General features: G+C 36.6%; 3 protein-coding genes across 3 annotated transcripts; 2 read left to right on the top strand and 1 right to left on the bottom strand.

Moving 5' to 3' along the window:
- Window positions 1–356: 356 nt before the first annotated feature.
- On the top strand, window positions 357–2166 carry LOC145901570 (cathepsin K-like). The gene is made up of 7 exons (XM_082989301.1): window positions 357–459; window positions 538–674; window positions 745–933; window positions 987–1184; window positions 1414–1585; window positions 1646–1787; window positions 1877–2166. Exons 1-7 carry the CDS (start codon window positions 399–401, stop codon window positions 1998–2000), a joined length of 1023 nt encoding a protein of 340 aa, XP_082845427.1. The 5' UTR covers window positions 357–398; the 3' UTR covers window positions 2001–2166.
- Window positions 2167–3908: 1742 nt separating this feature from the next.
- On the top strand, window positions 3909–5213 carry LOC145903638 (protein CTLA-2-alpha-like). The gene is made up of 3 exons (XM_082991746.1): window positions 3909–4022; window positions 4083–4222; window positions 4476–5213. Exons 1-3 carry the CDS (start codon window positions 3965–3967, stop codon window positions 4518–4520), a joined length of 243 nt encoding a protein of 80 aa, XP_082847872.1. The 5' UTR covers window positions 3909–3964; the 3' UTR covers window positions 4521–5213.
- Window positions 5214–5924: 711 nt separating this feature from the next.
- LOC145903606 (cathepsin K-like) lies at window positions 5925–7818 on the bottom strand. Its single transcript, XM_082991700.1, has 7 exons — window positions 7717–7818; window positions 7504–7646; window positions 7212–7433; window positions 6975–7151; window positions 6549–6717; window positions 6348–6489; window positions 5925–6271 (listed from the first exon to the last, which is right to left on the bottom strand). The coding sequence occupies exons 1-7, from the start codon at window positions 7775–7777 to the stop codon at window positions 6124–6126; spliced, it is 1062 nt and encodes a 353-aa protein (XP_082847826.1). The 5' UTR covers window positions 7778–7818; the 3' UTR covers window positions 5925–6123.
- Window positions 7819–16194: the final 8376 nt, after the last annotated feature.

Below are 16194 nucleotides of genomic sequence, written 5' to 3'. Positions count from 1 at the left end.
GTCGCGATCAGGAAAAGTCAAAGAATTTTAGCATGATAATATTTTTCAACTAATGAATCTGATGAGTCAAAACCCGACTCGTTAGATTTCCTATATGATAAATAAGGCGCGTTGCACATCATTGGAAAACAATGACTTGTCTTATATTTGTTGTGACAAAAGAATAAAACTACACACTGACGTCACACGTGGGAAGATGAAGGCGACACTGGTGTTGCAATAACGTAGTGACTGCAGATTATACCTGACCCATACACAACGTTGTAAGGCTACGTAGTGAGTGGATATGGTGTGATTATACGTCACCTGTTCCCACTTGTTGTTGGGAGTCTATATATTGCCAGTCAGTGCAACAGATGTCAGTCTATTCACTGGAACATAGCTGAAAAAAACAAAATATGTCTCAAAAGTTTGATGTACATGAAGAAAAAGAATGGAAAGAGTGGACTACAAAGTACAGTAAGTTAAGCAGATAATGTCTTCTAGTTTATTAGGCGTGTCGATGCATTAAATTAAAAAAATTGTTGTTTTTGGCAGATAAGGTTTATTCGGACATCGAGCTGCAAAATAGAAGTAACAATTGGCAGAGAAGTTTTCAAGAATGTTCCAAACATAATGCTGAATACCCGAGTAAACACACTTACCGCATCTCTCTTACTCGTTTTAGTGACCAGGTGATTACAGAACTGCACTCAATATCATTACAAAAACACATCAGCTTAATTAAATATATTCTTCCTTCAGAACCTGGAAGAGTTAGAATGGATGAACGGGTTTAAAATACCAATAAATCCTCGCCCTAAACTAGTATTTGGTGCAACAAAATCTCCAACCAACGTAACGGAAAACCCTGAAAGCAAAGATTGGCGAAACATGTTTGATACAGAAGTAGAACACCAACTGAAATATCCAAATTGCTGGATATTTGCCGCAGTGGGTGTAAAATTTTAATTTCAAGAATCAAATAAGACTAATACGAAATACAGGTTGCAGCCGTTGAATCACATCATAAAATCCATAATGGGATCTCGGTTAAACTTTCTAAACAACAACTGGTTGACTGCATTGAGAAAAATGATGGGTCCGAAAAAGCCGCTCATCCTGGAACCTTGTCGCAAGCATTTAATTACATCAAAAATAATGGAATTTGTCTGGATGTAATTTACGAGGAGTATGTTGGTCAGGTTAGTACACGTTCTATAAATAACAATTGCATGATAAAAACAATAAATTATCTGCACTGAAGATTTATCTTTTTAATTCTTATGTCTGTTTCATTGTAATTTGTTACTAGTGAAGCATTGTCCCTGTGTTACGTTCAACAGGAGATGAGGTTTATACACCAAGAACCACGCCAGTTACATCAATCAATGTTACATTTTTGGCAGTTTTTAAATTATTTTTATCGGACAGGCGGGACCCTGTCTGGCTGACAAAAAGAGAGTGGTTAAAATCACGGGGTGGAAGGAGATATCACCAGAAGACGAAAAAGACCTTGAAAATGTGGTGGCGAAAGTTGGGCCGGTTGCCGTCAGTTTGGTTGCTTCAAATAAATCCAAATTCCTCGCTCACACCAACTATGAAGGTGACGTTTAAGTATGTTAGATTGTAAAAGAAAGCAAACTTTTTTCCAACATAATTTCAGACATATTTTATGATCCTGATTGGAAAAAAGGTTTCAATCAATCGAACGAAAACGCGTTACGTCACACAGTGTTGGTCGTTGGTTATGGAAAAGATCAGAGCAAACCACGTGGCGAGGACAAGTACTGGATTATCAAGAACAGGTACAAATATTTACAGAGTATTTACAGAGTCAACCAACAAATATGATGAAATAAACCATACGATATTCTTATATTTGCATGTTTTATAGTTGGGGAGTTGATGACGAAAACGATCCGAATTCTGGTTACAAGAGAATCGCCAAAGATCGAGGAAACAATTGTTTCATTGCTGGTTGTGCGATGTATCCTGTGGGTGTACATACACTGGAGTGAAATAACTGGGGAGCCGAAATATTATAACCGCTTTTTAATTGTTTAATCTTGATTGTACAGTTATGGATTTTATCTATTAAAATTTTATTGACATATAACATTTGAATTTTTAAGTTTTGCTTAAATTTTTCGATTTTCGATTTTTTGCAAACATTTGTAATAAAACATGGCACTTGTAAATGTGTTTGTATCGCTATAAATAAGCAGATTTTGAACACGTTTGATAACAAACCATGTTAGTATGAGAAAAAAATGTGGGGAATTGTGTGAAGAGAGAGAGTCAATTAGTAACATTTCCCAGACTATACTGAGATTACACGATTCTGATCAGTGTAAATATATATAGTGTCTTTGGTGCATTTGTAGTCTTCGACCTATGCACGATGGCACATTTCCAACGTAACTAAGTAACGAAACGAAACAGGAAAACTGAAATAAATGTTGAAAACAATGGAAGCAATGTGAAACATTATACGTACAAATCTGATCAAATTAAATTTCGAAACCTTACTTCTACGTTTTGTATAAACTTCTCGCACCCAAGTTGCAATTGCTATTGACTTATCAGTACCTTCTCTATTGTCAAACTCAAGCACTTGTTTTTTAATTTCTTACCTTTGCAATAGTTAACAAACTTATACAACTTATATTGGAGCTACGTGTGATACCAAAAATCGTCAGTTTTAAAATCAAAATTTATTTTCATAATGATTTACTACACAGTGATATTGTTTTTTTAAATAGATCCTCTCGGATAGGTTGGAAGATTTTAATTTGTGGTAGTTTTGTAAGAAATATAAAGGTCAATTGATATGAATATGATGACGAATCCACTGGCTCTTACAGATTGAAAAATGGAGTGTGTATTCCAAAATATCCAAAATAATACTGCTGTCGATGCCAATCTAAAGTAACCTCTGTTACATCCAAAATTCTTTAGTAGTGCTGATTGCTGCTTTATAGATGTGTAATTTAAATATTTTGTTCAAAAATTTTCTGCAATAAAAAGCATTTTCTACGCTGCGACGTAAGAATCCAATAATAAAAAAAACTTTTTATTTAAACATTTCCTCAATCTCTATGTGTTCAAAAATGTTAAAATAACACTAGCATGGAACTGGAAGGAAGTTCTTGTTTTTAATTTGAAGATTTACTTAATTTCCACTTGATTTTTACTTGGTTATTTGATATTTCGCAGTGGAGGCTTGGAAATAAAGTTAGCATAGAAATAAAGATAAAGCCTCTTAGAGACACAATCGTTTACCAAGTGATTTTCATCGGAAATGGTAAGACATTCTGAAGTCTTGCAATTTTCTTAAAATAAACTGAGAACCAAACCACGAAAAGTAAATAAATTAGTACAGCAACGGTATATGTATGATTAGCAGTCAGTATTTCAAAATATTCGGTATCGATATTCGATCCGGCCCAGTCGGCGGAACACATACATGTGATTGAACATACCAAAAACGCAGTAAATATTTCATCCTCATTGCAACACACAACAACACGTGGAAACAATGACTTGTGTTATCTTTGTTATGACGACAGAATAAAACTACACACCGACGTCACATGTGGGAAGATGACTACGTTGGCTATGAGTATATTACAGTCGTTCGTCACTGAGGTATTGCAACACTATTATTATCTCCACGCGTGAATCTAAGGTTTTATTGTTTCGTCGTATCAAAAATAACACGAGTCGTTCAGTTCGCACGTGAGTCGTTGTAGTATATAATAATCAATCCCAAGCAACGAACGCAGCAAACAGACGTAAAATGTCGTAAATGACAGATGTTGTTTCATGTCAAATAGTCATATAGTGCAGGATGTGCAGAAATTGTGTCTGAAAGAAGTAATGAATGTCCAACTCGATCTATCCCCCTACTCAACTGTGTTTTTCTTAGATTGAGTGTAATATTTTTGATAGATAAACCTAAAAAAAACTAAAAAGATATTCGATGACTGACGAAAGTGATGTTATTTCAGTGCAATGGGAAGCTTGGATTGCTAAATACAGTGAGCCGTTTGTGCTTGATCGTTGATATGCCAGAATTTAAATTCGTTATGTTTGCGCAGAAAAAAGTTATGCAGCAGAGGAGACAGAAATGCGACGAAAAATATTTGAAGCTAACTTGGAAAAGATCAACGAACACAACGAACAATACAAAGAAGGGAAATACACTTATCGCATTTCATTGAACCGATTCAGCGACATGGTAATACGTCTGATTTGGTTTAAATTTAATCAGTGAGTTTTAGGCACATCAGTAATACAAGTAGCGACACAATCAATGTTATCGCAGCGTTCGTTTTGTAGCTTGATAAGTGGAACACAGGCCCCAGGTAAAGCATCTCTCCTTGGTTGTTATGCCACTACAACTAATATTTAACCAAGAAAGTGTTTAACTTGTAAATGAAGTGAACCTTTAGATCTCAATATAAAAATTGTTTGCTTGTGTTTAATTTTAGAGAGAAAACGAGCTTTCCTGGATGAACGGCTTGAATGTTTTCTAAACGTTGAAAACCCGTTTGAGTGCATCTTGCCAACCTTATGTTTTCAACAATATTTTGCTTCTATTTGCCTTTTTAGACGCAATTTAATAACCTTATATGTGTTATATTGGCGTTGTATGAACGATCCGCTTTTTATGAAACCAACGCATGACTACTACATCAACCAAACAGCAATCGGGTGTTGCACGTTTGTCATCACCAGTTCCAACCATGTTTCTGACTCAGTGGGTGAACTGAGCATTATCTGCTACTATTCGCTAATATTCGGAGGTGGTGCTACTTTCTACCTCCACCCTGCGACCAATTGTCAACACAGAAGTTTTCTTTAGAAAATTCGATTGTAAATTTGTTTAAAATTTTTTAATTTTGTTTCCCACCGTTACACAGGTGTTGGTAGATTAATTCTTCAAGAAACAACACTGAACTAGTTGGAGTGAAAACTATTTATTACGTCCAGATGGGAAACCAACTCTCCAGACTGACTCCATGCTGTCAACAACTTATTGTTAAAAATTCGGTCATGTCGATGTTCAAAAGAACAACGTATGTGTTTTGTCACATTAACGTAAACAAAATGCGGTTCCCAAAATCTTTCTACCTGTAATAATTGCTATACTTTTTGTGACGCAACACACGTATTAAGTTTTTTAAAGCTCACAGCTAAGATGCTGGACATGAAAATCGCCCCATCTTCCCTCGTGTGACGTCAGTGTGTCGTTTTATTCTTTCGTCACAACAAAGATAACAAAAGTCATTGTTTCCTATCTTGTTGTGTGTTGCAATGATGTGCGTGCTTTTGTGGTGACGAAATACGACTTGTCAATGGGAATGCGTGACACTATAGTATTACAGGACAACAGGAAACCAGGACCTGTAAACCGTCTCAACGACCAAGCAACCAACCCCAGCAAAATAATAACAAGAAGAATCAGTTTTATGCACAAATTTAGTACTCGCATAGTTCAACCTTTTATATGTTTGAAGTTGTTCCAGCACAAGGTTTCAATGTAAGGCAATACGTATGTAACAGGTGAATTCTCGTGGCATGACGTTAGTAGTAAAATATATTTGCCAATGCATAGGCCAGACTTTTTTTTACGTTTCTGGCTGCAGAAACTGCACAATTTTGTTAGAAATCAATTTATTGTTTTAGTGAGGTAAATTGGTTTGAGGTTTGGAACCAATATTGGTATATTATCTTTTTTTCACGCCACATTAATTATATAACAAATGCCAAATTTAAAAAAATTAGAGGTCACGTGACTGTTAGGCTCCTTTGCAGCTTATACAACAACGCAAAACTATAACTGAAACTTGGTATATGGCGAATTTTATTGATACAATGAAACAATGCAAGTATGCTTTCATGCCTTGTAAAGGTTTGTTAAAATTCAAGTACTTTATAAAACAGTATCCCTCTATTTCTGAATAATATGCACGTTATTGAGTTCGAGTAGTGTTGAAAAACTCCAGATATTTTATTCACACGGCAAAAGACTCATAAAATTCAAGATACAAAATAAACAAAAAAAACATTAAATAAATAAATGCATTAACAACACTTTTTACGTATGTCCTTTTTACAGTAAGGATATAACATAATTCAAGCAGTTATAGCTGGAGTGTCGTCTTTCATTCCAGTGACACCCACAGGATACATCGCACAACCGGCAATATTACAATTGTTTCCTCGATCTTTAGCGATTTTCATGTAACCAGAATTCGGATCGTTTTCGTCTTCAGGTTTCCAGCTATAAATATCATAACTTTATATCTGTTCAACAAAAATCCGTAATCATTGTTCATGAATGCAAATATGTCATTTACCTTGTTGTGACAATCCAGTACTTGTCTTCACCAGGTGGTTTACTGGGATCTTTTCCATATCCGACGACCAACACAACGTGTCTCAGGGCATCCTTGTTTAGAAGATTCAAACCTTTTTCCCATTCGGGATCATAGAATATATCTGAAACGAATAAACAACTGAAATCTGTTGAAAGCACTTAAAGTTTTATTTAAAAGCACCTTCATAGTTATGGCGGGCGAACTTGAAACGATTTGAGGAGATTATTCCGACAGCAACCGGACCAAGAATAGTCACAACATTTTCCAACTCCTTTTCGTCTCCAGGTGTTATCTTATTCCATCCTTCAATTTCAACCGCTTTCCTTTTGTCCACACGAGAAACTTCCTTCTGTTACATAAAACTGTATTACATCAGACAATTTATCAACGAAAGAATAAACTTAGTCATGCGCAATAATATTTTGAGAACTCGAATTTTTCTTGTGGTTTTGACATCGTCTGAAACGAAAGTTTCTTAGATAGTGGACATATTTAAAATAAGGTGGAAATCGTCAGGGCCATTTGCAACAGAATAGGAAATGATTCCCGGACACGTTTGCCGATAAACTTAGGGTAACACGTTTTTATAAGAAAGCACAAACTAACCTTTCCCACATATGGATAATCATCAGCTGCTGCGACTCCGTTTTTCCGGATGTATTCAAACGCCACCTCCAAGTTGCCAGGTTTATCACCCTCCTCAATGCCATCGACCAATTGTTGATCGGAAAGTTTGATAAATTTCTTATTCTTGATTTGGTAATGTAATTCAACGGCTGCCACCTGCGTGTTTATTGAAAATTTAGCTATCTTTTTATAACATATTTATACAGCAGAACTTACTGCACCAAATATCCAACAAATTGGCAAATCTCTTTCCTGGTTTTGTTCAGGAACCGTGTAACCCTGTTTGCGCCAATCAAATTCCTCAGAATTATTTTCTTTTTCATGCCGTCCACTACTTTCTCCCGAATTTGGTTTTTCCTCGTGATATTTTTCGATACCCATAAAACGACATGCATCCACTACTTCCAAACCGTTGATCCATACAAGTTCTTCAGTTGTCTACATGGGAGGAAGAAATTTAACTTGTGCAAAACCAGCAGCACCAACAAATGCGATAAGAATAAATTACCTGATCGCTAAAATGATTTTGGGAAATGCGGTAGGTCAATTTTCCGGCATCATATTGTTTGTTATGATCTTTAAGTTCGCTGTAATTTCTCAGCCAAATATTTCTTCTTTCCTGGCGGCTTTGTTCACTCCCATATATCTTTCCTTCAAACGTACATTAACATCAACAAATAAACCTTAATTTACAAGAAAACTAGGACAACGAATGACTTACTGTACTTTGCAGTCCACAATTCCCATTCTTCCTCCAGCTCAATATCAACGTTCTTGTTCATTTTAAATCTTTGAAGTTCCAGTTTTAGTTAACTTCTGTTCAGACTCTTGTCCATCATTGCACTGGAGGCCTTTATATAGACTTCGAAGAACAAGTAGGAACATGTCAGGTATAATTTCACCATATTACCGTTTAGTTAACATCGATATGAGTTGGTCTTAGTCACTTCTTTTTGCAACGCTTGAATCGCCTCCATCTTTCCCACTTGCGACGTCAGTGTGTATTTTAAAGTTTCGTCATAACAAAGATAACACAAGTCATTGTTTTCCACGTGTTGTTGTGTGTTGCAATGAGGTTGAGATATTCCCTGTTTTTGCGGTCACCAATTAGCAGGGATTGAAGATTAAATCCTTTACTGAACTAGTTGGGGCGAAAACTATTTATCATTTCCAGATAGGATACTAACTCATAGTTGGAAAGTTCTTCATGTGGATGTTCCCCACCATAAGTACAACGCAATGTGTTTTGGACTCACATCAACAAATTGTGAGTCCGAAAACCTTTACCTAAAATCATTACTATATTTTACTCTGTTTGCTTGTAACCAAACACATGTATTACGTTTTTTAAGTATGTCAAAACTGAGATTCTGGATATTTTAGGCAGACGTTTCAAACACAACTGTCTCCATAATCAGAGATATTGCTGATTGGATGATAGACATATGCCCACTAACGGTTTGACGGATCAGAAAAAAACGCATACTACGATTACCACGGGACAACAGCTTTCCGTGGATTCAGAAGCTTTTTAACCTTAAGTATTAGATTTGGATTCACACCGTTTCGTGGAATAAAAAGCGTAGAAATATTTTGGATTTGAAACGTTGCCACGTGTTTTCTACGTTGTACATGACGTGCTTTAACATTCAGACGTTGGTGTAATTTAGAACACAAAACTGCTGAATGTTCTTTGGCATCATTTTGAATCAAATCGCTTGTTCAAATATTTTATTGGGCAAAGCCTCTGGAAGTTTCAGTGAATTTTAGATCACCGAACTTTATTTCTATATCAACCTAACTTATTTCTTAGATACAGTTCCAATTTTTGCAAAATTAACAGAAAACTCCTCAGCGGTTTAATTTATTGCCTTATGTGTATTGTACATATTTATGTGTTCTTTCTGTCTCTATTGGAAATAATTTTCATATTTAGACGGCATATCTTCTCATAAAACTCTTGTGTATGAGACAAAGATTTGTTTATAGTCTTTGTCAAATATATAAGCATTGCAACTAGGTGATAATGTAGTCTGTAGCGTATTAGAGGTTTGTCAAACGAAACTTTGAACGAAACTTGATGCTGGTTTCGATCGCACACCAACCCTCCCACGCTTATCACACCAAACTGCTCGTGACGTCATGGTGTGTTGGTTGACTCACGTGACTTGGAAAAACTACTTCCCAGCAAATATGCATTAAGTTTCAAGTCAATACATTTTTTGCAAAGATTTCAAATAAAATATGTGTGACACGCTCAAAGGATGTACCACAGTGTGCAGTGAAGCGTGCAGGGACACTTTACCAACGTTTTCTCTGCTCGTTTTTTCCAATTGTCATTAAATATAAACTGCTCGAAATATGTTCTGTATCCGCTTTATAGTTAACATGAAGAGAAGGATAATCACGTGGTATTAACTCACATAACCTACGTAGCTGTATATCGTTATGTGTCCTTTGTTTAAACCTGGAGTCACTTGTTAATTGCAACACCAGCGTCACCGCCATCTTCCCACGTGTGACGTCAGTGTGTTGTTTTATTCTTTCGTCACAATAAAGATAACACAAGTCATTGTTCCCACGTGTTGTGCGTGTTGCAATGAGGTTCGACTATTTACAGTGGTGATCAACTAAAACTAAGCCCGTATACGATACAACCAAGGCAATTATGTAGCCTAATCTCTCAACATTGCAACTCAAATTCCGTTAACACACAATTTTCCCCTAGCTGCAAAGTGCCAACAAATATTGTCGCTTCATGAGTCACGCAAACAAGGGTAAAAAAGCAAAGAACCTAGATTGAATGATGTCTAAAAACTGTTCTGTTATCCGCATAGATTATATTTAAGTTGCTTCTAACAATTCTCCCAAAGATCTGACCCCAAATGGAGGTGTCAAAGTAAAGTCACCTTTCCATGGCAGCGTTTCGGTTAGGTATCAGAGTTCCTAGATGAATCTCACTTTAGAGATTAGGGTCTTTGACCCTTTAAGGCTGAGCCTTGTGGCTAGAATTTGGAATTCTCCTTTCTTCTGGTTTCGAACAGATCTACATTCCAATTTGTACATACAATTATTCTTACCAAGTGCCAATATGAATACACAAAGCAGACGACGTTAACTTCAATCCTTTTCACATAAATAGTAGAAATAGAATCAGAATTAGAAATACCAAAACAACAGATTGTAACACAGGCAGCCCAGAGCAGTGGAAATAATTTATGTTATAACATGAACTAACACTTCAACGGTTTATGAGAAACAGGATTTGCTTACACACATGCATTAAACATATTGCACAACTCAGCCGTTGCCTTGATGGTGATGACGTAGGAATATTTTAGCTTGGTAATTATAAGATCGCTGCAATACCACCGAGTTACGATGAGCTTAGGCGGGCATCAGACAAAAACCGCCACTGATTTCCTGAATCACGTTTGGCTTTAATTCCGGAATAGTTTAAATTACAACAGACGTTAGAAGGAAAGCTGTTGGCATTTTCCCAAAAGTTGACAAGGGAATATTTTTTTATCGTTAAATAATTTCACATTTAGTTACAACACAACTCAACCAATGAATCGGGTTTAACTCTTATTTCAATTGTCAAAATATCCCGATTTCTCACTATAGTTTGCAAATGTATCGTACTGTAAATTGTACCTGTATAATCAGCACTTTGTGGCGTTACGATTTGCTCGGAGAAGCGCTATACCGTTAAATTAAATTGTAGTGAAAGGACTGAAAACACCACTAACGCATAGAATGACCCATACACCACTGGAAGCGTGGTTCGTAAAATAGTATAGTTATATACATCGCATATCATAGGGTATTTTAGTTAGCTTATGACATAACTATTAACGTGTGCAGGTTACTTTTAAATAGTTTGCATAAGAATTAACGCAAGAGGCGTAAAAAGTTAGCTGATGGTTCGTTCATGGCATCAAAGGATAATTAGATAATGCCCAAGTGGAAAAACCCTATTTAATTGAATATATAATGCTGATGAATAAGTTTGGCATCAAACAACAACCGTCACTGATTTCCTGAATCGCGTTTGGTTTTATTTCCGAGATAGTTCAAGTTACAATATATGTTAGAAGGAAAGCTATTGGCATTTTCCCTGAAAGTTGACAGAAGAAGATATTTTTATCTTTACATGGTAATAAGTTTTCTGTACATAGCTTTACGTTTTCTTTACATAGCTACTTATGGGCTATTCTGTCAAAGCAGATATCCAGCACAACAATAACATGACTTTATTTTTGTGAATAATATTCGAAAAGAGTTTGTATTATTTTAGATGTTCTCGATTTGACCTTCAACGTCAAAAAGGACATAAAAACTCAACCAGGTTGCTGGAAAATACACTGATAAAATGCCATTATTTTCGTTGATAATAATATATGCTAGCTTGGAGATTCTCATTGGCACGTTTGTGATCAGCTGGATGGACATTGGCTGTTTCCTGTAATTTCAACACAATCAATTACGCTGGTAATTGAAAGTCAGAGCTATTTGGTGATTATTATCATCTAGTTGTGTTTGGCAACTATTTGCATACACTTCAAGTATATTTTGGATATCAGTAATTGGTAAAATTTAAAATATGGTTTTTCTGACGAAAAACAAACAACATATCGGTAACGACTTAATTATTGCAACACGCCGTGTCAGTCTCAGGTCAATAACTTATGCATATGCTGGAGCACTTTTGGTAAACTGAACACCACTGAATTACTACTCAACAATTCCCTAAATATACTTTCGATTCAATAAACGGATCTTAATAATCAAACACGGAAATTAAAGCTATGGGTGGTTTATCCATTGTTGAACAATTTTAAGTAATGTACACACCGCTGTGACCAAATGACATTTCTTATGTAAACTCTTCATCTTGGCAAGGACAGATTCGTTGTAAGAAGCGTCACTCCCCGGATTCTTGTATTTGTTTATGACAAACGCAAACAATCCTCCAGGAACAAGAAGATCAACCAGAATCTGCATTGATAAAAATTATTTGTGAGTAAAGAAACAAAGCTGATTTCCCAAGAGCACAAAAGTTCAAAACCAATGCAGTTTCAAAGAAGCGCATAATATTGTATGCAAGGGCCAATGAAAACAACATTTAGTCAGTTTATATTTCTAAATAAGTCGACCTATTTTAGTGTACTTTTATCATTCAGCGGGTGATGATGACTAGAGGACACGAAAACCTCAATTTACCGCCAGCACCACTGATGTCAGGGAAGCAAAGAGATGTTCAATATAAAGCAATAAGCTCGATTACCCAGCAGCGCTTATTGGCAAAATCAATGCAATTTTCAATAGCATGTTAATGTATGCAAGAGCTCTCAAGAAAAAACAATGTGCCGGTCCAGTAAAACCGCTTTTTCGATATCATGAGAATTTGCAGGGGAACCAAACCGTGGAAATACTTCCAAAGCTAACAATTGTATTCATATGTTCCCCAAACTCTTTCATAATTCCCCCAGACACGGGCGGGATGTGGTAAACCCACCTTCGTAGGGTTAGTTATATTGCCTGGCCGATATATGTGTGTTTGTATATATATATATATAAGCTATCCAGTGACAAGGTTCACTGGCATCGCAGCCAAGGCAATGCCAGTAAGCTGGACTTTTTTCAAGCAAGATCTGAAACATCAAGCTCCCGGTGAGGTTTGAACTCGCGACCCTGGGCTAACCAGACCCAACGACCTACCAACTGAGTTCGTATCTCACTGCGAGCATCATGTTTCAGATCTTCCTGCGACTTTTCGGGAAAAAAGTGGCGTTTCGGTTGGATGCAATGTCTTGGTTGCGATGCCAATCAACCTCATGCATGTTTGTGCTCTGAAATATATCAATTTATACTCGAAGTCACGCGTGACATATATTACCTCTAAGCAATCGCAAGGAAGATGACCAAAACTCAATCCCCGAACACATAACACGAGGTCATAGCTCTTTTTTGGTACAGGAAGTTGAGAGTCGCCTTTGATCACTTGCTGATACAAGTTCCTGCATTTAAAGCGTTTAGGATTGTTATGAGGTTAAAATATTGTCAACTACAATATGCGTACTGCCACGAAAACAACTAATATTGGTTTATTACTCTTTGTTTTAAATTTGCTTTCATGACCGAACCTAACATCAAGGGACATTATTAGAGCAAGATTTTGAAAATGAAAAATATATGCGATGATTCTGAATCTAATCGACCATGTAAATCAAGCATACCGGTACACGTTTTTTGTGCGCGCAACGTCTACCATTTCCTTGCAGCCATCGATGCAGTCAATGTTTCCTTTCCATCCAGCACTTCGGAGCATCACAGCGCATCGACCAGTACCTTAGGGTATAGGCATAATTGTTGTGGTGGTCTTTAATCTTTTTGATGTTTTGAGAAACAACTCAGAAATGTGTCAAGTTATTACAAGACAAAATCGCGCCATATGCGCAGGCCCTAATGGAGGATCTCAGCTATCACACTTCGATTATTATATTCACTGGCATCGCAGCCAAGGTATTGCAGCCAAGCTGGTTCAAACGTTTTCAAAAACAATCGTTTAAAACAAAAGAGTAAATACAATATTAATTTTCATGAATGCTCGTTATATTTCCAAGTGCCCGCCCTTATAATGTAAGTATATGTGCTTTCCAGGGAACTCCCCACCTTACCGGCACAGACATCCATTGCATTCAAGTCTTGTGTATCAAGATTCCAATCCTTGAAACACTCAATGATTTCGGAAACATTTTTCCAGGTATTTTGTTGCCGAGAGCATCTGACCAATCATCATGGTATTCAGCGTATTTTTTATAGACGACTTGATTTGCTTCAACCGAAGGCGACAGCTCCTCAAACAAAGCTTACAGTATTTTAGATTTTTCCATTTTCTCTGCCAGAAAAGGTCAGAAAGCCTATAATATTCCAACTTATGCAGGTTGGAAATTGGTAATATTTTTGAAATAATGCGCTGGAATAGAAATCATATCTCCATGTTAATCAACATGTTGAAATTGTCGATATTATACGGATCTGTGATTGGAATAAATTTTAAACAACGAGGTTTCAATAGTTAACTGTACAGCCGACAAAGGTAAAGGCGTAACACAACAGCTTTTACATAACGTGGAGACGGCGATGTTTATTGGGAATTTACAACTGTGGGTTCGAAACTCCGGAAAATGTTCATGTAATGTTTCTTGAAAGTGACATTCGGCGGAATTTAAAATAATTATGAAAATAAACAAATTGCTCCCTGTCTTTCATCCACTGCCCCTGTGTTACTTATGGAATCTACACCGCATGACAGGTGAAACTTCGGTCAAATGGAATCTACGTGGTACGGACACGTTCTATTTTTCAACCACGCCGGGGTTTGAACCTAGGACATCCTGGGCACGAATTCCGATCAGGTTTTCTTCTTGGTATATGCTTCGGGCGCTTAATGCTGCCACGACCTCTTTACAAACGTTGCTTTAACTCATGTTGATGTGAAGTCTCCCGTGACACTTCGGTTGCGATGGAGGTGTTTTTATTCAACTGTGGCTTGGATTTGCGTGTCTACATTCTGTCGACAGAGACAGGAAAGAGTTGAGGAATAAATTAAAACCTCTGTAGAAAGTATTTTGTTTTAAGCAACAAGCTTTTAATTTATTTGGAAAAATCAATTTCGCTTACACAATTCAGAGGTTTGTTACTTCAAAAGATATACGAATTGCAGTAATTTGCTGTCGCACAGAAAAGACGATGCCTAACCGAGAGTCGGATTCTCGTGCAAAAAAGTATTATTCCTTCGTAAAAAGTTTAGATATTTATCTATTTTTAATAAATATGTTTATTTTTATAATGTATTACCGGATGGGATTCGAACCCCGGTCTGTTTTGCCTTGAACGTTCGGTAAGAACACATACTCGGGTTGCGCCGTAATTTTGGAACTTTTTAAGTATGCGTGGTTTCGCAGTGGATTTACTGTCAGGGTTTGCAACTCAACAATTCATTTAATTGCATTTTATTAAGGGTAAAATCATTACTTGGAGAAAATATTAATCCTACTGTTTTTTTTCTAATGCCGCATTACGTTTGTTGTTTACTTGCATGACGATGTTTGTTAATTTTAAAATTTGTGTTTCTAAAACCTCAGTAGTCTGTTCATTAACTAAAGCTCGCCGATGCGGAACGGAGAAGTTCCCGTTTTACTTTACTGCATTACTGCCTGGCATGGATCTTTTTACTGTAGATTTATCAAGGAGGCCACATAGGTGGTCAGAAACGTTTACTGGTGATGGAAGAACAACAGGACTTGTGAAATCAGATACCGGTTCCATGTATTTGAGTTGCAGAAATACACGAGACGGTTCTTTGAACGTTGGGTTTTTATTCTTAAAAGGTGATCAACCGAACAATGTTATAAAATCAGCAGTGAAATTGTAGCAGCTTCGATTTGTTGTGAAATATTCACACGGCCGATCCAACTTCCACACACGAGTTTTCCGTTGTTTAAGCCCAGCCTGTTCCCTTACAATCGCAGAGTTTGTCAAATTCGGTTTTCTATTAAATCAAAATAACATATTCTTACAACGTTGTTTAGTTAACGAACAATCATGTGGTTCGGAGTTGAACGTGGACGATCTTCCAACAACTCTTGTTCTTCCAACTTCGAGCGATGGAAACTTGTTACAATACTGTATTTATACTGTGAGCTCCAGAAGGATGCAACACCACCATCACCACGTCTGCTGTTGACAGTAGGTTCAGGACGGATTATATGTAAGTTGCATTCTTCTAACTTTGAGACTTTCTCTCCAGAAGAACGTTGTTTCTCATGTGTAAAAGTACAGTTTACCTTTTGAAACATTTTGTTGAATGGATTTTATCCGATGATCCTTCACATCCTGGGGTAATTATTGGCGGGGATCAAATATTAAAACTTCAAGCCCGAACAATTAATATTCAAATATTCGCAAATCACTCTGACATCTCTCATCCTTCAATCAACATCGTCTCAGATTTGTGTCAAATTCGCGCATATAGTAAGACTGAATTGTTGACCTTTTTTAACATTCTGTATTTAGTAGTGCGCTATTAGTGTTTCAAAACTTTATTCGAACGAGCTGTCGAAAGTTTATCCCAACTTCATTCGGTTCTACAAATGTGTGACCAACTGTGATCACCTCCTCGAACTTTTTT

Source organism: Ascidia mentula, chromosome 5, assembly GCF_947561715.1.
Source record: "Ascidia mentula chromosome 5, kaAscMent1.1, whole genome shotgun sequence".
NCBI lineage: Eukaryota > Metazoa > Chordata > Ascidiacea > Phlebobranchia > Ascidiidae > Ascidia > Ascidia mentula.
The sequence above is the reverse complement of the archived record's forward strand: the minus strand, read 5'-3'. Positions and strand labels throughout refer to the sequence as shown.

Bases quoted from the DNA above. Each gene is read 5' to 3' on its own strand.
- LOC145901570 (XM_082989301.1), top strand. From the start codon at position 399: ATGTCTCAAAAGTTTGATGTACATGAAGAAAAAGAATGGAAAGAGTGG. The intron at 675-744 runs GTGATTACAGAA...TTCTTCCTTCAG, and splicing joins TTACTCGTTTTAGTGACCAG to AACCTGGAAGAGTTAGAATG. The intron at 934-986 runs GTGGGTGTAAAA...TACGAAATACAG, and splicing joins ATTGCTGGATATTTGCCGCA to GTTGCAGCCGTTGAATCACA.
- LOC145903638 (XM_082991746.1), top strand. From the start codon at position 3,965: ATGACTGACGAAAGTGATGTTATTTCAGTGCAATGGGAAGCTTGGATT. The intron at 4,023-4,082 runs GTGAGCCGTTTG...ATGTTTGCGCAG, and splicing joins AGCTTGGATTGCTAAATACA to AAAAAAGTTATGCAGCAGAG. The intron at 4,223-4,475 runs GTAATACGTCTG...GTTTAATTTTAG, and splicing joins TGAACCGATTCAGCGACATG to AGAGAAAACGAGCTTTCCTG.
- LOC145903606 (XM_082991700.1), bottom strand. From the start codon at position 7,777: ATGAACAAGAACGTTGATATTGAGCTGGAGGAAGAATGGGAATTGTGG. The intron at 6,490-6,548 runs GTGCTTTTAAAT...TATTCGTTTCAG, and splicing joins CGCCCGCCATAACTATGAAG to ATATATTCTATGATCCCGAA. The intron at 6,272-6,347 runs GTAAATGACATA...TGATATTTATAG, and splicing joins TACTGGATTGTCACAACAAG to CTGGAAACCTGAAGACGAAA.